The sequence below is a fragment of the Stegodyphus dumicola genome, chromosome 10, assembly GCF_044657685.1.
Source record: "Stegodyphus dumicola isolate Sdum_Otavi_A_Nest chromosome 10, ASM4465768v1".
NCBI classification, from domain to species: Eukaryota; Metazoa; Arthropoda; class Arachnida; order Araneae; family Eresidae; genus Stegodyphus; species Stegodyphus dumicola.
Genome location: NC_140777.1, coordinates 117,484,870 through 117,506,346, shown reverse-complemented (window position 1 = coordinate 117,506,346; position 21,477 = coordinate 117,484,870). Strand labels below are relative to the sequence as shown.

The window sequence follows — 21,477 nt, the reverse complement described above, 5'->3', positions numbered from 1 at the left end:
GAGCGTGGATCTTCTCTCAGTCAAGATGGAGGATTTCAAGATTCATGTAGTATACTTAACCGTCAACAAGTAGCGTCTACTGTCAATAACTAGAAAATATTGGAGGTGGCTCAATGAAGGAACTGGCCCCATGGATATACCCTACATTCCCCCTTACCCTATATTCACTACAGTTTGAAAATTTGACACACTTCTAAGAAATTCCTAAGTCTATTCAATGCTAAAACAATGGTAAAATTCAATGCTAAAACAATTAACTGAACTTCAACAATTAACTGAACTAAAAACCTTAAAATTCCTCCTATTTTAGCTTTTTTTTTAACACAGCAGCGTTTTCAGTAAAATTCTAAAGTCTCAGACATTAAAGTTTATTTACATCAATTTGGTTTGGTTTATTAGATTACGGCAAAGCACTCGAGGGCTATCTGCCTTAAGAGAGGGATGCCCTCGTGTAAGACTTTTTAAGGAAAACTGGCTCGTATACACATTACACATGGGGAAAACCACGAAAACACCCATGCAGCCAGCCCGTTCGCGGGATTCGAACCTCGGACCGAACTACCAGTGTTCAGTTACGTTACCGCTCGGCCCCTGGTGGGCCCTTATTTACATCAAAGAATATAATTTTTTTTCATTTTCTCATAATAAGGGGGGCAGTAAAAAGATCACGTTCATTCATGAAAACATAAAATTAAACTTTTTCCCGATGACTTCGTTCAAAGTTTATTTGTTTAGTTTCTTGCACACTAATGATAGCGGAATTTCCGTAAGCAGTTTGATTATACTTCAGACAGTTAAAACTGTTGGAAGCTACTGCCTTCGCTTGACTGTGACTAATGTGGGTATCGAATCGGGCAGTCATGTCATTCCTGAGGCAAGGTGATTTTGTGCTTTTATTTTCACTTTTATTTCACATAGTAATTTACTTTATTTTTCGGAGAAAGCTGTAAAATGTAAGAAATAAACCCAAATATTTTATCTCTTAGAAAAATAAAACCTTACCTAATTATATAATTATATTGAGTAATACCTTTAGATTCGTGCTTTCTGTTCGACATCCCTATTGAACTTATCTAAATGTTTTCGCTTAGTACCAGTCAAGGTTGAGCTGCTCGTAGTTGTATAGTATAAGAATAAGAAATGGAATTTACTATTATTTACTTATATAATATTTATGCCTTTACGTTTTAAATTAAACTGTGAAATATTAAACTGATTGCATACCTTTTTTTCCTGCTTTCAGATATTAAAACTGCTATCAGTCCTCCTATTTTTATTACCAGAGGCATCTCCTGTTTATTTGTTTGCTGTAACCAGACCTAATAGGCATTCTAAATTCCGAAACAGAGACACTAACTTAGTTAGAGAAATGGAAACAGAAGAATCCCTTCTAATAGTCTACCAGCCAGACTCTAAATTACGTTCTACTATTACAGAAACACCCTCCACTGTGAGTTTAGAAATAACTTCCCGTGGTGGAGCTAATTCAGAAACTCCGGAAATGGAGCAACAAAATATTTCAGAAGATCAATACGCCGTCAGTTTTGGCGATGTTGCTGAGTAAGGTTAAACTTATTATTTCTTTATATGTTCATGTAAATGTACTTAAATGCCCTGTCATGAATACCGATAACAGGCATGCTTCCTGTAACTGATACATCTCCAGGAAATTTACATGGGTTGTAAATAAAGAAATAAAAATTTTGTTTGAAAGAGATCATGCACATGTGCATGTACTAACATGTCATGAGCAGTATTAGATTGACTCAGCCTTAAGGCCTATAATTCTGAAAGCAATCACTAGAGCTAGAGATGTTGTTATACGTAACTTAACTAAAAACTGTATTGTGCACTGCCCTTAATCATGATAAAAATCCAGGTGGTCCGCGGCAGAAATATGAAGGGAATTTTATCTTCCTTAAAGATTTAGTTGTCTGTGTTAAGGATGGGCTGCTCTCTCAGAGGTCCATTTCGTTCATATAGGCCTGGTCATGATATTTTATTTGCACAGATTTCCCATCCATTCCTGATAAGCTAGTAGTATTAAAATGAAATTCTTCTTTCTTTTTACCGCCCGAGCATTAGCTGTAAACTTTGGGTTTAATAATCAAACATTGTGGTACAGTTTAATTTCTTCTATATTCTATTAGCAGTTCGTGAAGTAATATGCTCCATAATTGTAACCAACAGAAACCATCTTACCAACGGCCCTCAACATCTCTTCCACAGATTTGGCAAAAGATGTAGAACATCGTTCATAATTAATTGTACTGAAGGAGTAATGGAATATTGCATTTAGCTTCAATAGAGTTTGTTTATGCTACATGTATGCCACTATATTTTTCTTCTAATTCTCGTATTTAGATACCTCCGCAAATAAAAAATAACTCAACTTTGACTTATAGGATTAGATTTATATGAAAAACCGCCGCATAGCATTTTGTTCATTTAACACCAGCCTTCGAACCATCTGGATCTTTTGAGTAGCAACGCCACAGAAACGTGACAAAAGATTATGCAGTGAGATAAAATTCATGTCGGCGAACTTCTCATTCGTGTCGTGATGTAAACTGCTTAAAAACCCGAAATGCCATTTCAAGTCAACTGAATACTTTTATCTTCGGCTCAGCAGCACACTGTTACCCCCCCCAACGCGTCATTTTGGCACTAATATTCCATTACAAAATCTACTTGCTTCGGTCTTCTCTATCTGCCTTTATATTTTTTCCAGGTATTTTCTGAGCACACTGTATACAAAATTATTATTAAGACTGTTAGAGCTTTGGAATGCCATTTTCTTCCGCGATTCTAATGATCGCTTATATGTATGATACTTAATTACTCCAGTATGCGTTGTTTACATAATACATTTAGCCTGTTTTTTTTACCATTATGCATGTTCATGTATCAAAACATGAATGCAACTTATGCATTAAACCAGCGATTCTCAATCAGTGGTACGCGTACCACTGGTGGTACGCAAAGAAGTATTTTTAACTATTATGTTCAAAAATCTCGTGAATTAAAAGAACAATGGATAGAAATTTCCTGTGATCGAATTTCTGAAGATTTCAAAAATAACACACTTTTTCACTTTTGGCTGAACCGAAAAAAAGAATATAAAGGCATCTCAAATAAAGCTATTAAATTTGTATTGCCTTTTTGCACAACCTATTTGTGTAAGCAAGGATTTTCTTCCATGTTTTATCTGAAAAATGAATACAGAACGAAATTAAAAGTGGATCCTAATTTACGGTTAAATCTAAGTGAAATAAAGCCAGACATGAAGAAATTGATCTTCCTTAAACAGACCCAAATTTCGCACTAAATTTTAGAATCTAAGTATTGTAACTTAAATTTTGATAATTAAAATGGTAACCAATTTTTAATCTAACAGTTTTACAAACAGCTAATAGGTTGTGCAAATTTCAAAATGTATATTTGTCTTAATATTTCTATTGAGAAAATGAAAAATAATCATTGTAAAATGTAGTGGTGGTACTAAAGTTTTTCAATTTTTGTTTAGATGACACGTGTTAGTCAAAAGGTTGAAAACCACTGCATTAAACTTATTGTTATTTCCAGAGAGGAAATAGCTGAGGAAAATCTTCCACGTCACAGGCGAGAGAAACGAAACGTGCAAGTGGATTATAAAAGATCAAACCACAGCTTGGAAAATAGATCTCGAAGAGGAAAGATATTTCTGTACCCAAGAGATATGTCTTATGATGATCTCGGCAAGGAAAGAGAGCAAATGTAAATATGATTTCTAATTTGTAGAACTAACTTGTACACTGGTGTGCAAAACTTAAGCAACAATATAAATTTTAATCAGATAGCCATGAAATTGCAGAAAAGAGGTTCTTGCAATGAGTACAATGAACACGCAATTCAGTAGAAAGTTCACACGTATGCAAATGTCAGGAAAAAAACGTCACAGGCTACGTGAGCATACACAAAACGCGTACGGTCGGCAAACTCAACTCAAGTCTACAATGAAAGGAAGGAAGTAGACGCAATTAAAGACATTCACTGCAAGTGTAAGTGAGTTCTTTCGTGAAATATGGCTAGAAGAAATCACCTGGATGACTTTACACCTCGAAGAATGATGGGAAAGCTGGAGGATGAGCGTTGTGTGACCAGTGTAGCTGAAGAGTTCGGGATGAAGTGTCGTTTCGCGCGCTTGGAAAACCTTCCAAAACATAAGCACAGCTGTTAGAAAGGTTGGTGGTGGCCGTCCCAGGAAAACAACTGCAGTGGATGACCGATATATTGTCCTGCAGGTAAAAAGAGCCCAAAACCAGTCAGCAAGCGCCATAGCTCAACAACTGTATACAGCAACGGGGCGACAAGTGTCGCGGTTTATTGTGTCCAGACGCCTTCACAAAGGTAGCCTATTCGCCCGCCATCCTTTATGCTGCATCCCTTTGAAAGTTGGCCATCGACGACACCGTTTAGAATGGTGCAAGGAGCACGAAAACTGCGCATCTCTTCAATCCAGTAGTGTCCTCTTTATGGATGAGTGCCACAAGCGATTCTCAACGCCAGCTGATTTGGAGAGAGGTCGGTTTCATCCCAGTAATGGTTTCATTCCAGTAACATCACGGAAAGAGACTGTTACGGTGGTCCTGAAGGTTTCGTCTGGGAAGGCATTATGCTGAACGGGCCCACAGAGCTCCCTATTTACGACAGAGTTTCTGTAACCGGATATCGCTATTGTCAGGAGGTGATCCTTCCCCATACGCGTCTGTTCTGTGGTGCCATTGGAGCAGCCCGATTTTATGGATGACAATGCACGGTTACACCGGACTCCTGCTCTTCAGAAGCTACCGAAAAGTGAAGATATCACTCGAAAGGATTGGCCAGCGTACTCCCCTGATTTAAATCCAATAGAACATGTGTGGGATGCTTTGGGGAGATGGCTTGCGGCAAGGTTACATTCTCCGGGAACACCGAACAACTGAAACAGATGGTGATTGAGGAATGGGCACTCTTACCTCAAGATCTGTTGGACAGTCTGGTGCTGAGTATGGAGAGACGGTGCGAAGCAACCATTGCAATAATGGGAAGGCATATCCCATGCTAAGGAATATCTCCTTGTTGTTCTTCTTCTTGTACAGACAGTCATGTGTAACGATACTATGAATTTAATAAAGCCTTTTTTGTTTGCTTCCATATTGTTTGCATTGTATTCATTTTGTGCACCCATGGTTTTGTCATCGTTTAAATACAAACTGCTGTCTCACATTTCTGAATTTCATGTCTCTCAGAAGATTTCTCGTGGAGTTATGGCAAAAAGAACACCTGTTGCTTAAGTTTTGCACACCAGTGTAATACACTGCTGGAAAATTGCTAAGGACAGATCACAAATAGCTATATAGCGCGTTAAAAAGTAAGTGTGTTTGGATGCCAAGTGAAATAAAATAATGCCAGAGAACTAGGATTTAACAATAAAGATAACTTATTGTGCTCTGAAATCTGTAAGGCTTCGAAAAGCGTTCAAGGGACAAAATGGTCATATTGTGCTTAATCAAGAAAAGAAAAAAATGCAGTTACCTTCCGCAGGCATTCTGACGTAAGATGTCAGTTCGGGATATGATCACCATAAAGGTATTAAGTGTAAGATTGTGTAAGATTGTGTAAGATTCCACACGTCGTGTCATACTTTGCACAATATTACCCAACATCTGTTGGGGTAATTTATCCCATTCCTTTGTTGTAGATATTTGAGAGTATCCTTGTTTATTGGATGGCATTGTCGACCAGCAAAACTCTCCTCAAAGCAACCCAAACATATTCAATGGGATTCAGATCTGGAGAACGTGCTGGTCATACGAGGCGCTGAATATCGTTGTTCTCTAGACGCTCCTAGACAACGACTGTTCGATGACAATTTGCCTTGCCGTCCATGAAAACAAATTTATCACTGACAGCTCACGAAACACGCGACATGAGGCAGCAGAACATCATTAATGTATCGCTGGCCAGTCAAAGTCGTAGCTGCAACCACACGTAGAAGCGTGCGGCCATTGTTCATAGTGCCGCTCCATATCATGATACTGCATCTCAGATACTGGACCTTTCCTGAATATTTTCTAGACGATAACCAGTATCACTTTCAGACCAGAGCAGTTTGGCGTGTATAATTCGGTAACAGACTTAACCTGCTCTCATTTAAGAACAGTACACAAACTAAGCTCTATTGAGTCCAATTCCGATGCTCGCGATATCGTTTCAAACAAGTGGTACGTTGCTGTCTGGGCAATGGAATGCATACAACAGAATGGCGTATAGTCCTCCTTGATGCGAACGTCTGGGCACAGTTTTTTGGAAGATTCACTTGTCACATTCCCGCATTGCTACACATTCCATTTGTTTGAAATGATTTCCAAAACCTTGAAAGAACACTGTGGTTGACGTCGAACTCCATAGCAACATCTATTAGTTTTCGTCCTTCTTCAATGTTGCCAATAATAATTCCACGCATAAAATCATCTAAATAATGTCGGGAAGACATACCAAAAATTACAAATTCATCAACTGATTCTTTCTCGTTAAATTTTTCTTTTGAACCGCAAAGGTAAATACGCTTCAAATCCTTTATCGCCGTTATTAGCGCATCACTTGACGAACAACATCGGCAATCCAAACTTTACATGTGCACAACACGTCTTAATATATCCCGTACTCATGCTAATTTCTACATTTTCCTGTCTTTCGCTTTGTGGTTGCTATAGCTGCAACTAGCATCCGTACTTAGCAATTGTCCAATCCAAAATTGTTTCGCAAGATTAAATAAAATAGACTATCATTTAAAATTAACTTCATAAAAACATATCTTTTTAAAAATATATGCTTGATATCTTTTTCAAAATATTAAAATTAAGTCGAAATTTCTGATGGAAAATAAAACAGGGTAACCATCATTTACGTATTCTCTCCGAATTGTTTTAGTTGTTATCTAAGCCCGTATTATTAAGACATTGAATCTCAAGACTAATGACGTACATAAATGCTTGTTTTCAGCTACAGTTACCAGGTTTCAAAATGTTTCAAGCAAGTTGCCTCCACTCAACGAAAGCAGTCAAAAAAAAAAACGAACTATAATTAGAAAGACAAAAACCTGAGTTCCATAATAAATACTTATTTGAACGGATATTCGGATATATTACAGGTGTGCAAGCCTATGGCTCGATTCAGTCATCATTCATTCAAACCACTTTGAGAGGTAAATCCAGGGGTAATATATCCACTTTGAAACAACAGGATGATAGAAGTGAGAGCTACCACACTAATGACAGGTGAAATTAAATTGTTATTTGGTTCTAATTGTTCATTCTAATAAGGAATATTTTTCGTCCAGCTGCATACGACATTTTCCCCTCTTTTTGAGATCTTGATATTGAGCTGTGTAGTTTACAGAGAGCTCGACAAGTAAAGATTAAGTAGCGAACACAAGCGGTCTGCTATGCACTTTCTGTCACAGAAGCTTCCGTCTTGTTCAGGGATGGGCGAAGTCGATCCTCGGCCCGAATGCGGCCCTTCTAATTGCTTAATCTAGGCCGTTATGAAATCCTGTACAATGATATTTGTGGTGGGCTCCAACTGTTTAATAGGCATTGACCACTACTAAGGCCGGAAGCGGTGGCCTTAGTAGTGTGGAGGAACCAAATAGGGGGACCACCGTTTTCTCCTCAAGGGAACGACAAAATTACATCCATGCCTTTTCCGGGATTCGAATCCGGGCCCTTCGGTGCGACAGTCAGAGTCACTAACCACTTTCCCGTCTGAGCGCTACGAAAAGAACATTTCATTTTTAACTTTTTATTTGAAAATGAAACAGTATACATGCCAGTTATTTGATGTCCAGTATTAATAGATTCCGTTTTGGGAATATCCATAATTTTTTTAATTGTAATTGTAATTTTTAAAACATTAAAACATTTTCAGTTACAAGAGCTGTTTCTCTCTCCCCTTTGCCCCCTGAACACAATAGGGGCACTGCAAAAAATAGTCATAGCCCATCTCGCATGATGCACTGAAAAAAAGAGACCATTTTAGCTAGCGGTTAAACTTATTTTCCAAGCCCTCTGTAGTTGGTGCTGAGATCATTGGTCTTCAGCAATAAAGTGACAAGTAAGATTCGTGTTAAAATTACGTTCTCTGTATGCGTGTATCTGAAGTATACAATGAATCCAAAATATTTTTAATGTCAGAAAAATTTACCGTTACAGAGAAGATGTGTGAAAAATATGTTTGCTATCTTAAATGATTTAACTCTTAAAAGCTACATTTGCTACCTTGAATAATATATCTCTTAAGATCTACATTTTTTCATCAGTACATCCTTAGTACATTCTTAGGTATATCGATGATAATTTTTGTGAAACTCTAAAATAAGATACAATAAAATTAAATAAATAAAAATATGGTTCTCAAATGTACTATGTTGCATTTTGTTAGTTATAAATATCCCTAAATTTTGTTAGTTATAAATATCTTTTGATGTGCTACATTCCTTTACGTCACCTTACGTTACCAAGTACCGTATATACCCGCGTATAAGTCCAGATATTTTGGACAAAAAAAATACTTCAAAGTGGGGGGGTCGACTTATACGCGGGGCCATAAAAAATTAAAAGAATCGGAAGTTCAAAAATTTCTTTATATAAATGCAGTTGTTTTCTTCCCGCACTCAAATTGGACGACTTATCAAATAAGTCACTTACTTGAAGTAATTTCATGATTTAAATTATGTGACGAACTAATCACAGAGTTTCATACCTTAACTAGAGTAAGTTTCGATTAAACCAAAGAATTTTCGGCCCCCGAACAACCGATCAATATCGAGCAATAAAAACGTTTCGCCAACACGCCAAGAAAAGAGAAATGCAGATAGTTTTTACGTACGTATAAATCTTTATAAGCAGTAAGCTTCGTCCGTTGATCATATTTAAAAGAAAAACTTTACCGAAAAACGTTGTGTTTGCATTAAGTGTGCTGGTTCGCGCCCATGAAAAGGGATGGATGGATGCTGACGGAACAGTCGATTGGCTTAAAAATGTGTAGGATAAAAGACCGGGAGCAGCTTTCAAAAAACCTTCTCTTTTAGTATACGATTCTTTTCGTGGACACTTTTCTGAAGAAGTGGCAAAACACCTAAAAACGACTGTGGCCGTAATTCCGGGAGGATTGACATCCGTCATTCAACCCCTAGATGTCTGCCTCAATACGCCCTTCAAAGTAAATGTTAGAAAATATTGGGCAGAGTGGATTAGTTCCGCTCGACCAACATTTACAAAGGGAGGCAACATTAAAAAGCCCGGTATTACATTAATTGCTCAGTAGGTTAAAGATGCTTGGAACGAAATACCCTCTGAAATGATTATAAAATCATTTAAAAAAATGTTGTATTAGCAACGAACTAGACGGCATGGAAGATGATGCTGTTTTTGAAAGGCAAAATGACGACGAAGGCTCTAGTAGTGATTGTAACAATACAGAGCCAATGACGACAGAAGAGTTCTATGAAATGTTTGGCGAATCTGACTATGAATCGGACGTTGAAGGATTTTGATTTTGTTTATTTACCAAGGTATTTTTTATCGTATATTTACTTTTTTTTCTCAGATAATTTTGAATAAATGTAGTACTTAAAAATTTTTTTCGAAGTTTCTCGATCGATTTCGGAAGTGGGGGGTCGACTTATACGCGGGTTTCTTATTTTCTACGAATTTTTTATGTCGAAGTGGGGGGTCGACTTATACGCGGTATCGACTTATACGCGGGTATGTACGGTACTTGTCATCCATTTACTCTAATTCAGAAGTCAAACAACAAAAAAAATTATTGTGTCTTAATTATCCATTTACTCTGCCAAGTTTTCCCTTTCAATAAACACTGCACTATAAGTTAAACCGTCCATACTCGTAACTTTGAGCCAAATTACCTCGATGATCAACAATGAGCTCGCTATGATGTACCTCTGGGAGCTGAAGAAAGCCAGATAAGTATTTTTGTCGGATTATTGATGGTTGTATAAGAATTTTCATTTATGTCATTTTGAATTTTATTGTGCTTTTTATGTAGGAGCATATCTGCATGTATTTTTAAAACTGAACTGCTCCGTATCTACTTCAATGCATATTTGCGTTTAAAGATTTTATTTAGTTTTACTCTTTATAAAATTTTATGCAATAAATTTTGGCTTTAAATTTTTATTTTTATGAATTGTATTGCTATATTTGTCCCATTGCCGACCTTATAAGATGTCTGAATCTAAGAATACTACAATTGAGTGTGAAAAGGAATTTGCGCATGTGTGTTCGAAAGATGATATTATTATTATATAATATGTGAAATTAACAATGTGGTAGAGGCTTTAAAAGGAAATTATGTCTCTAAATGTTTAATTGAAACTTTGGGTTTTGGTCTTAACAAGATCACAGAATGGATTACCCAAAAAAATTTGGAACATGCTTGAAATGCAAAAGTATCTAGATAAAGAAGACAAACTGGATTTTATTGCCGAAGAAAATTTGTAAGATTCGTGATTTGTTAGATCATGAGAAAGCGACAATAGATAGAGGATGAGGTGAAGAAACATCAAATGAAAGATCCAAGTATAGGAAGAATAAATTCCTGGAGAAATGAAGAAATCATCTTCACGCCCCTCAAAGAAGATATCGATGTGTATGATAAGGTAAATAATAATATTGATCCAAAGCAATTGGAATTGGTATTGTAAGATTTTTTCGGGCAAATAACCTTGCAGATAAGGATAAGTTCGTTTTTCAGAAAAAATAAGGATATGGTAGTTGAATTGAAGAACAGAGAAAAATGTAGAAAATTGGAAAAGGTTTGTTATTGATAAAGAAAAACTTAATCAACTTGTAAAGCCAAAGCATAGAAAATTCATACGACCTAAGATTATTATTCCCAATGTTTCTAATTTTCTTTGAGACGAAGTATTTATAGAAGACTTTTGAGCAAACACAACTGTTTGTGGGGCGTGTGCAGAGGATCACCTGCATTCTAAGTGTTCTGATTTCATTCGCTCTATTAATTGCAAAGAATATAATCGACGTTTCAGTACTAAATATAATGAGGAGCATGATGCTGTTTTTAAGGAATATCCTGTGTATTTGGAAGAAATTAGATTTATTAAAGAACATCTTGATATGTAAACTTTATTTATATATATATTTTTTATTTTGGTCGGCTCGGACATTTTAACTTATTGTCCTTGTTTATGATTTACATTTCTTCACTCTGATGAATTTTTATAAGAAGAAGAATTTTCCCTCACCTTCCATTTCGATCTTTTGCGCCCAGCAACTATTCTAGATTTTATATATAATTAAGAGATTGTGATTTTAATTATGAAACATTTTAGCTGTTTATACCAATTTTAGTATAAACTATTTGCAACAAGGTAGTGAACTCATATTTTATAATTTTATATATATTTATATTCTTTTTACCTGCAAACTCTTTTTATCTATGAAAATTTTAAACTCTAATTTAAATCACTGTGCTGCCGCTGCTTGTAGGCTCTCTGCAATTGATACCATTGTCAGATAAGTACCTGATATTATTGCGTTACAAGAGCTGTATTGAATTTGTGGTCGACGTGGAACAATATTGTATTGTGGCTGTTTCCACGTCTAATGGTCATAAGAACTTTGGCATTATTTCGGTTTATTTCTCACCGGCGGAGGATTTGAACACATATTTATATGCTTTAGAAAATGTTTTAAGATTTTACAATTTTAACTTTATAATATTAGGATTTTAATTCTAAGAATTTGAATTGAGGTGCTAAGGCACTGGACAAAGAGGTATTTTAGTGTATCATTTTATTATGATTCACGATTTGAAACTTTTCAATAAACATGAGCCACCTCCGACTTTCCCCGGTGGAAATTGGTTGGACAGACTTGGTATTGGGCTCACTGGGCATATATTTTAACTCTGTAGAAATGAATATTTTGGATGAACCTACCCTGAGTGACTATAGATATATTTATGTTGATTTAAATGCTGTACAAATTGATAATTTATATGAATTTTCTTATTCTTATAATTTATTTAGACCGAAAACATTTGTCAACAAGCTGAGAATAGACATTATGCAACCTGAATCCGTGACTGTCAGAGATAGAGGCAGTTTGAATAATGTGGTCCTCAGGGTAGAAGAAAAGATCAAAATAAATATGGGTAAGTTTTTAAGTCGTAAAATAAAGAGTGGGAATCAGAGGACAACCTGGTGGACCCATTAGAGATTTTAAGACGAAAGACAAACGCTGCATCGAAAAGTTCTCAGATAAAGTGTTTGGACGTGGAGACAAGATTAATAAAAGGAAAAATAGTTATGAAAGAGTATTACCTGCATTCGAAAAGGCGATTAAAAGGACAAAAAGAGACTTCCGAAATTATTTGTTCAATAAAAACGAGATTTATGATGACAAGTTTTCTAAATATGCTACAAATAAAATAAAGGAAAAAGTTATTTTGTTTTATGATGACAAGTTTTCTAAATATGCTACAAATAAAATAACGGAAAAGTTATTTTGTATAAAGATAATTGTAGTGTATCCACGTCTGCCACAGAATTTTATAAGTTGATTAAAGACACTGTGACGCTGGACTTATGCTAATGATCCTGATTGTCGAAATATTTTTATGAAAGACGACGGGGAGGTAGAACGGGCGTTCACTTATGAAGAGATATTTGATGCTATTTCTAGCCTCAGAGATGGCACTGCTCCTAGACTCGATGGAATCGGGACTACTTTTTAATTAGAATTCACTTTGGGGAATTTCCCTCGTTTTATATATTACTTTACAACAAATGTAAGGTTTTAAGGACTTTTCTTGATATTTGGAAAATATATTCTTGTTCCTAAATCAACAGGTGGACATAAACCCATGCGAAAATTCCAGATAAACTTATTACAAAATGAGCATTTTTTAACAAAAAATAATATCATCAATTCAAACCAATATGCCTTTTGAAGGAATATGTCTACCGATCTAGCATTATATAGTGTGATTCAAAATGTCTGAGAAAAGCGACAAAGTAAACATGTGGTCCTGATTTTCTTCGATGTCTGAGAGGCGTTAGACTGTATTAAGTGGTTCTCCTTGCTGTCTATATTAAAAGAAACTGGCATCTCAAGAAACCTAATTGATATAATTTAAAATTATCTGGAGAGTAAAGAATTAATTTTTCTGGGCAATTCTAATACAATTAATCTTCATTATAAAAATTAGGAAAGGCTGTCCTCAGGGTTCATGTTGTGCTTCCCTGTTCTGGAGCCTCATAGCAAATAAATTATGGCAAGAAAATATACCTGATACGAATATTACCTGTTATGGTGATGATATTATGGCAACTATTCCAGCAGGCTCCCTAAAAAAATAGACACTACTTTTAACCTTCTTGAAAATGTTTTTAAGAAGTGGAGTACTGAGAAAAATATAAGGTTTAATACTGAGAAAACAAATTGTTGTTCAGAGGCTAATATTTAGAGTAAAAAAGCCATCGATTTAGGACAATACACTTTATTTACATGAATAATGAATAAAAAGGTCACACAGGAAATCATATTGACCATCACACAGCAAATAACACCTCACCATCTCCATAAGCTCGAAGCTCGAATGACGGATGTGTCGGTAGAAGAGACAGCTGCGCCATCATAATTAAATACGCATGCGCATAAGAAAAAGCGTTCGCTCGCCTCTACCCAACACACACCTCCTGCGAGCAAAATTTTTTCAATACAAAAATGAATTACAAACAATATATAACACATTACATTAAAAAATCAAGGAAATTACTTTCAATGTATACAATAATTTTTCTTCACTGACACTCTTAGTAAGAAAATCTGCAATCATATTATCAGTTTGTGAATATTCCAATTTAATGACTTTGTTAAGTCCTTCATAAAATGGAAACGCAAGTTCATGTGTCTGGATTTCGTAGAAGATCTGGCACAGTTGATCCACTGGATGGCAGCTTGACTGTCTGTATTCAAGACCACTGCACCATTCAAAAATTGTTTGCATTTTAATTCTGATAATAAATTTACAGTTCAAATAATATCCTTACAAATTTCAGAAATAGAAAATAATTCTGCTTCACAAGTAGACAGACTAACACTTCTTTGGTTTATTTTCGCTTTTACTTTTTAAAGCAACTGAATCGTACTTTTGAACTTTCTTAGTTTCCACACCTCAACAATACTCATCTATTAGTTTGTTTTTAACATATTCTAGCGACAATTCAGCTTCAGATTTACTTTCTATTGCAGTTATTAAGGAGTTGTATGAATTTGGTAAAGAACATAGTAGTATTGCTATTAAGTTATTTTCTTTAATTTCTTCACCTATACTACGCAGCTTTTCAGCCAACTCTAGTACTCCTTTGATATGTTCCTGCATTTTAGAACTTTCATTATATCTAATGGAATATAGTTTTCTAAGAAGAAATAACTTATTTGTTAAATTTACACGTTCATGGACACATTTTAACTTCTGCCAAACTTCTTTTGCAGATTTACTATGTAAAACATGGATAATTTGCGAATCCGAAATGTTTAGACATATTAAAGCTTTAGCTTTACGATCATTCTTTAACCAAATATCAGTATCAGTTTCCGGTTTTTCTTCGAATACAACATCATCTAAACCTTCTTTTATTAGAAGTTGTTTTATTTTAAATTTCCACACTGAATAATTTTCATCTGTTAATTTTTCTATACAAATTGATTCTTTTAGAATAGACATTATTACTTGTTACAATTATCCTTATAAACTTTGTAACTAGTTTTTTTTTCAACAAAGAGTTTTAACACTTTATGCCCCTGGAATCTTACAACATTACAAAATTTCAATTTCTCAGTCTCATAATCTTTTGTTGGTTGTGCATTAACACTGAAGGCGTAATGAGTACGTTTCCTCAAGCACAGAATTAAAGAATCATAAGTCAAAAAATTTTAACTACGAATTTTTATTTGTTAAAATAGGATAATTTTGCTTAAGTTAAGCATAACAAAAAAGTAATAATGTTCACGGACATTAAAACACTGAAGTATTGAAAAGAATAACAGAGAATCATCATCAGTCCTAAATCACCAGGCTTACCTATTTTAGGCAATAAGAAAAATAAACAGGAATATACTTTGCCTACTGGATTAGACCTTTGGCCAGGTACAAGTAGCTAGGGTGAAAATCAAATATACTGCATTGCACACGAGCTTTACTTTCTCTCGCCAATATATACCTTGGCGCACGTTCGTTTCGTATGCCTTTCGAGTTTCATTATGCAAAATACCTAAATTTATGCTAACATTGCCCCTGTTTTGCTAATGAAACTCATACCAATAGTAATTCATTCCTGCAAAATTGAAATTTAGCTTTAGGAATTGGTTTAGTCATAATATCAGCAACTATTTCCTCTGTTGAAAGATAAGCAAGTTTTACTATTCCTTTGTTATTCAAGTCGCGCATATGATGAACTTTTGTATCAATATGTTTAGTGCGTGAACTGAATTTTTTAGATTCTACAAGTCTTATAGTAGACTGATTATCTTCAAATACCTTTATCGGTAGAGTTTGGGGTAGATTGAAATCTTCTGTTAATTTTAATAGCCATAATAGTTCTTGCGTAGCTTGCGATAGTGCAACATATTCAGCTTCTGCTGAGGATAAAGAAACACAAGTTTGTTTTCTTGAAAACCATGAAATACAGTTCCTTCCTAATAAAATAACACTTCCTGATGTAGATTTTCTATCTTCAATATCTTGTCCCCAATCAGCATCTGAATAAACTGTAATATTAGGTTCTTCACTCGACGAAATTTGTAAGGATAGGTTCTTTGTCGTGTTTAAGTATCTAATGATTCTTTTAACAGCATTCCAGTCCTTTTGACGTGGATTATTACACCTTCTGCTGAGTATGTGAGTTGAAGCTGTGATATCTGGTCTTGTGATAGACGATATATACAAAAGACTTCCAATAGCTTGGCGAAATTTATCATTTGAAGTTAGGAGATTTTCTTCCTTGTTTAGGTTATAATAGTTCGTTTTCATTGGTGTGCTAGCGTGTTTCGCTTCTTCAAGTTGAAATTGCTTGACAAGTTGATTTATTTTATTTTTCTGCGATAAGAGATAACTTCCATCTTCGTTGCGATTTATTTCCATGCCCAAGAAATATTTAGCTTCACCAAGATGCGTTATTTGGTAACGTTTCTTTAAATCATTAATTGTTTGAAGAATTAGTCCTTCTTCTGTAGAACTTATTAGGATGTCATCAACATACACTATTAAATTAATTCTTTTATCACGAACCACTTTTGTGAAAAGACACGGATCTGCTTTGCTTTGACTGAACCCCAGATTCTTCAGTGTATTTTCAATTTCTGCATTCCAGCACCTAGCTGCTTGTTTGAGACCATAAATCGACTTCTGTAATTTACAAACTTTATGTCTTTCTTCCGGAACCACGAATCCTTCTGGTTGTTCCATATATATTTCTTCATTTAAGTTGCCGTACAAAAAAGCTGTTTTAACATCTAGTTGATGTACCTTGGCATTATTATACGCTGCCCATGCTAAGAAAACTCTTATCGTAGTGTGTTTCACTACTGGTGAAAAAGTTTCATCATAATCTCACTGCCGTATTTTTGAGTAAATCCTTTGGCTACTAAGCGTGCTTTGTATTTTATATTTTTACCAGTTTCATCATATTTTGTTTTAAACACCCATTTGCTGCCTACTGCATGTTTTCCTGGTGGTAATTCTGTAAGTTTATAGGTTTCATTTTCTTTTAGAGAATGTATTTCTTCTTGCATAGCCTTGATCCAAGCTTCTTGTTCACGTTTTGGTAAGTTTAGAATTTCTTCAAAGCTTTCTGGATCTTTAATTTTAAGTAAGATTGATTCTTCGTCTTCTGCTTTATAAGAGAATCTTTCCGGTGGGACCCCTTTGGTTGATCTGCTAGAAACCCTTCTTTCTACATTTTCTTCACATTTAATTAACTCTTCGGAACTTTTTGAATCTTCTGTAAAATCATCGCCAAGAGATGTTTCTTCATTATTTTCTTCATCTTCTTGCGAGTTATTGAAGTGAATTAATTCTAAATCTTCAGCATTATTTTCTGCAAGTTTGTCAGGTAAAGACGCGTTTTCTGAAAATTTAACAGTTCTACTTACTATTATTTTTCTTCCACCTACATAAATCCTGTATCCCTTACTTCGTAAATCGTATCCTACGAATATTCCTTCTTCAGCTCTTTTGTCGAATTTACGCCGTTTTTGTTTGTTCACATAATAAAATGCTGTACAGCCAAATACTCGTAAGTGACTTAAGTTTGGTTTTCTACCATTCCACGATTCATATGGTGTTCTATCTGTGGCTTTAGTTGGTAACCTATTTTGAAGATATGCAGCAGTAGCTGCTGCTTCAGCCCAGAATCCTTTTGGTAATTTAGAGTTTATTAGCATAGCTTTTGTCATTTCTATTAATGAGCGATTTTTCCTTTCTGCGACGCCGTTCTGTGCCGGACAATAAGGAACCAAAGTTTGGTGAAAAATGCCGAGTTTCTTTAAATAATTTTCAATACTTTCGTTACAGTATTCTGTACCGTTGTCGGATCTGAGAACCTTTATTTTCTTTCTAAATTTATTTGTTGTCGATGCAACATACTGTTTAAGTTTGTCGAATACTTCATCTTTTGAAGTAATAAAATAAATTTGAGTATAACGCGAATAGTCATCAATGAAAGTTACGAAATATCTTTTCCCTCCTAAGCTGTTGACTTCAATTGGCCCACACACATCTGTGTGCACTAAATCCAGTGGATTTTTAGATTTAAAACTAGTTTTGGGATAAGGTGTTTCAGTTAGTTTCGCTTTTACACAAGTAGAACATTCCACACTATGAGTGCATTTGCCAAGTTTAATGCCGTCTGCCAAATCATTTTTCTCAAGTGTTTTTATGACATCTATATTTTTGTGGCCTAATCATTGATGCCATTTTAGTATACAGTTCGTATTTGAACATGAAACATTATTAGCTAAGTATACTTTCTCATCAATTTGGTTTACGATCAATTTATATAAACCTTGCTGAGCGTTGCCGTCGGCTACGAGTATATTGTTACGCTTTATGTAACACTTATTACTATCAAATGTAACAATGCAACCTTTATTTGTAACAGATTGAACAGAAAGTAAATTACTATCTAAACCTGGTACATACAATACATTTTCCAATTTTATTTGTGTAACCTGACCCTTTAAGTTTTGAACTTTAAAATACCATAAGAATTTAATTAAATAATAACCGTAATTAAAAATTAAATATACTTTAAAATACCCTAATAACCAATACCATAAGAATTTAATTTAGCACGATTGGCTACAGTTACTATTTGTTTATTAGAGTCATTTAACTGAGAGAAAAAATTCTTATTACTCGTCATATGAGTTGAGGCTCCCGAGTCGATAACCCATTCTTGCGTTTGCTTGTTTTCATGTTTATTTTCCACTTTTAGAACTTGATTAAACTGAATCTGCGAATTTTCAGTTTCAATACTTTCAAGATACTTATTTTCTTTAAGTTTTGTTATGTTTTCTACACTTTGTGTATTTGCTATTTGGCATGCATTACTTTTATAATTTTGAGAATAATTTCTTACTTTACTATTATTTACATCTGTTTTCGGGGAAGTTCTAGCGTTGCGTTTTAAATGAAAACAGTCATTTATCGTATGGTTATTTCTCTTACAAGAAGTACAAAATTGTGTAACATACTTTGGTTTATTTTCGCTTTTACTTTTTAAAGCAACTGAATCGTACTTTTGAACTTTCTTAGTTTCCACACCTCAACAATACTCATCTATTAGTTTGTTTTTAACATATTCTAGCGACAATTCAGCTTCAGATTTACTTTCTATTGCAGTTATTAAGGAGTTGTATGAATTTGGTAAAGAACATAGTAGTATTGCTATTAAGTTATTTTCTTTAATTTCTTCACCTATACTACGCAGCTTTTCAGCCAACTCTAGTACTCCTTTGATATGTTCCTGCATTTTAGAACTTTCATTATATCTAATGGAATATAGTTTTCTAAGAAGAAATAACTTATTTGTTAAATTTACACGTTCATGGACACATTTTAACTTCTGCCAAACTTCTTTTGCAGATTTACTATGTAAAACATGGATAATTTGCGAATCCGAAATGTTTAGACATATTAAAGCTTTAGCTTTACGATCATTCTTTAACCAAATATCAGTATCAGTTTCCGGTTTTTCTTCGAATACAACATCATCTAAACCTTCTTTTATTAGAAGTTGTTTTATTTTAAATTTCCACACTGAATAATTTTCATCTGTTAATTTTTCTATACAAATTGATTCTTTTAGAATAGACATTATTACTTGTTACAATTATTCTTATAAACTTTGTAACTAGTTTTTTTTTCAACAAAGAGTTTTAACACTTTATGCCCCTGGAATCTTACAACATTACAAAATTTCAATTTCTCAGTCTCATAATCTTTTGTTGGTTGTGCATTAGCACTGAAGGCGTAATGAGTACGTTTCCTCAAGCACAGAATTAAAGAATCATAAGTCAAAAAATTTTAACTACGAATTTTTATTTGTTAAAATAGGATAATTTTGCTTAACTTAAGCATAACAAAAAAGTAATAATGTTCACGGACATTAAAACACTGAAGTATTGAAAAGAATAACAGAGAATCATCATCAGTCAGGTTCGTTTTATGTGACTGTGTGGTCTGGTGTTTATATTAGCTTCGCAACCTATCATCAGATGTTAATTAAGTTTGTTATGTTCCGTTATTTAATCATTTATTTTGTTATATTTCGTTATTTAACCTTCGTTTGTTGTTGGATTGGCCTGTCAACTCATAGCCATTTGGCAGGCTTCGCCTGCTAGGTGAACTCGGGGTCGGTGCTTAGAACTAACTAACTAACCTTATATACTCTCCCTTTTAAAGGGCGACTGGGGATTAAGAGTCGCCAAATCCCCGGTGGTGAAGAATTATGATCCACCACCATTTTACTTTGGGAGCCACTATGACTAGGTTATTTTGAAATAGGAATACATGAAAAATGAGAAGTGCCCTAGCCGGGATTTGAACCTTGGACCTCTCAGGTACGCGCCGAGTATGGTACCGTACACCACGAATGCATGCAGAAAGGAGGGAGAAAATATCTTTGTAATTTCAGCACACAATATAATTAACAATCAAGATATATTCCTTCTATTATATCTTTCCTCATTTTCATTATTACATTCTGGGGCCCACCAGCGGCCGAGCGGTAAAGTCGCTGAACACTGGTAGTTCGGTCCGAGGTTCGAATCCCGCGAACGGGCTGGCTGCATGGGTGTTTTCGTGGTTTTCCCCATGTGTAACGTGTATACGAGCCAGTTTCCCTTAGAAAGTCCTCCACGAAGGCATCCCTCCCTTTAGGCAGATAGCCCTAGCGAGCTTTGCCATAATTAAATACACACACACACATACACATTATTGCATTCTTTCTCACTAGCTCGTTGCTTCTAGCTTACAACAATCTTCACGGTTTTTCAAGTCAGCATAATGATAAACAGAAGATGTATCTATATCTACATTCATCCAACATTTTATCTTCGTCCATTTCTCAGTGAAAGATCTTTACAAATCGGGTTATATGTATGATGAGGAAAAGGAAGATTATACATAATCTGCTTTTCCTTTGACACTCCTTAAATCCTGCCCCCAGAGAGAGACTTCGATATTAATCTAAGTCATAATTTATGCTATCCATTTTTCAATGTGCATTTCTGTAGAGATTTTCAAGCATGTGCGACTAAGTAAACCCTGTTTCTCACATTAAACTCCTTTAAATATTTATATAAAAGAAATAATTTCACTCCATACGCACCTTACAAGGCCCGTATAGTCTATCATGCACAGTTCTTTTAATTCCTGAATGCACTTCTAAGTACAATCTTTAAACTTACCTAGGAAATAACTGTAAGGAAAACAATTAAGCTCTCTGAAACCGCAACCCGGACCGCAGAAAATTTGCACATAGCCTGCCTTGTCATGTATTATCTCAGCTAAACTTTTGTCACGCTTTTTGTTCTTGATGACATCCCGTAGGAACTTCATGCAATTAGCCCAAGTTTTCCAATTATGGTACCCCTGTTTAGCATAAATTCAAAAGGCAAAATATGATCCGCGTCCTGAAAAATTGTTGTTAAGATCTTTCCTGACAAGTTTCTTGGAAGTTGCTGTTTTCTATGTTTCCGATTCATTGACTCTTGTTTGTGTTATGATCATAGTATTATATCTAATATTTCATCATTCTTCAGTACTTTAAAATGCAGATCTACTAGAATCGTAAAGGCTATCAGACCACTTACTTCTTATAACTTCGGGTTTTATAACTTTAAA

At 34.8% G+C, this 21,477-nt stretch overlaps 1 protein-coding gene across 1 annotated transcript in view; it reads left to right on the top strand.

Annotated features, from left to right (window-relative positions):
- Nucleotides 1–21,477, top strand: part of LOC118193193 (uncharacterized) — a 43,473-nt gene that overhangs the window by 9,905 nt on the left and 12,091 nt on the right. Inside the window, exons 3-4 of the mRNA XM_085826099.1 lie at nucleotides 1,244–1,560; nucleotides 3,586–3,756. Coding sequence (XP_085682225.1) covers nucleotides 1,244–1,560; nucleotides 3,586–3,756 — 488 coding nt within the window. The remainder of the gene's footprint in view (nucleotides 1–1,243; nucleotides 1,561–3,585; nucleotides 3,757–21,477) is intronic.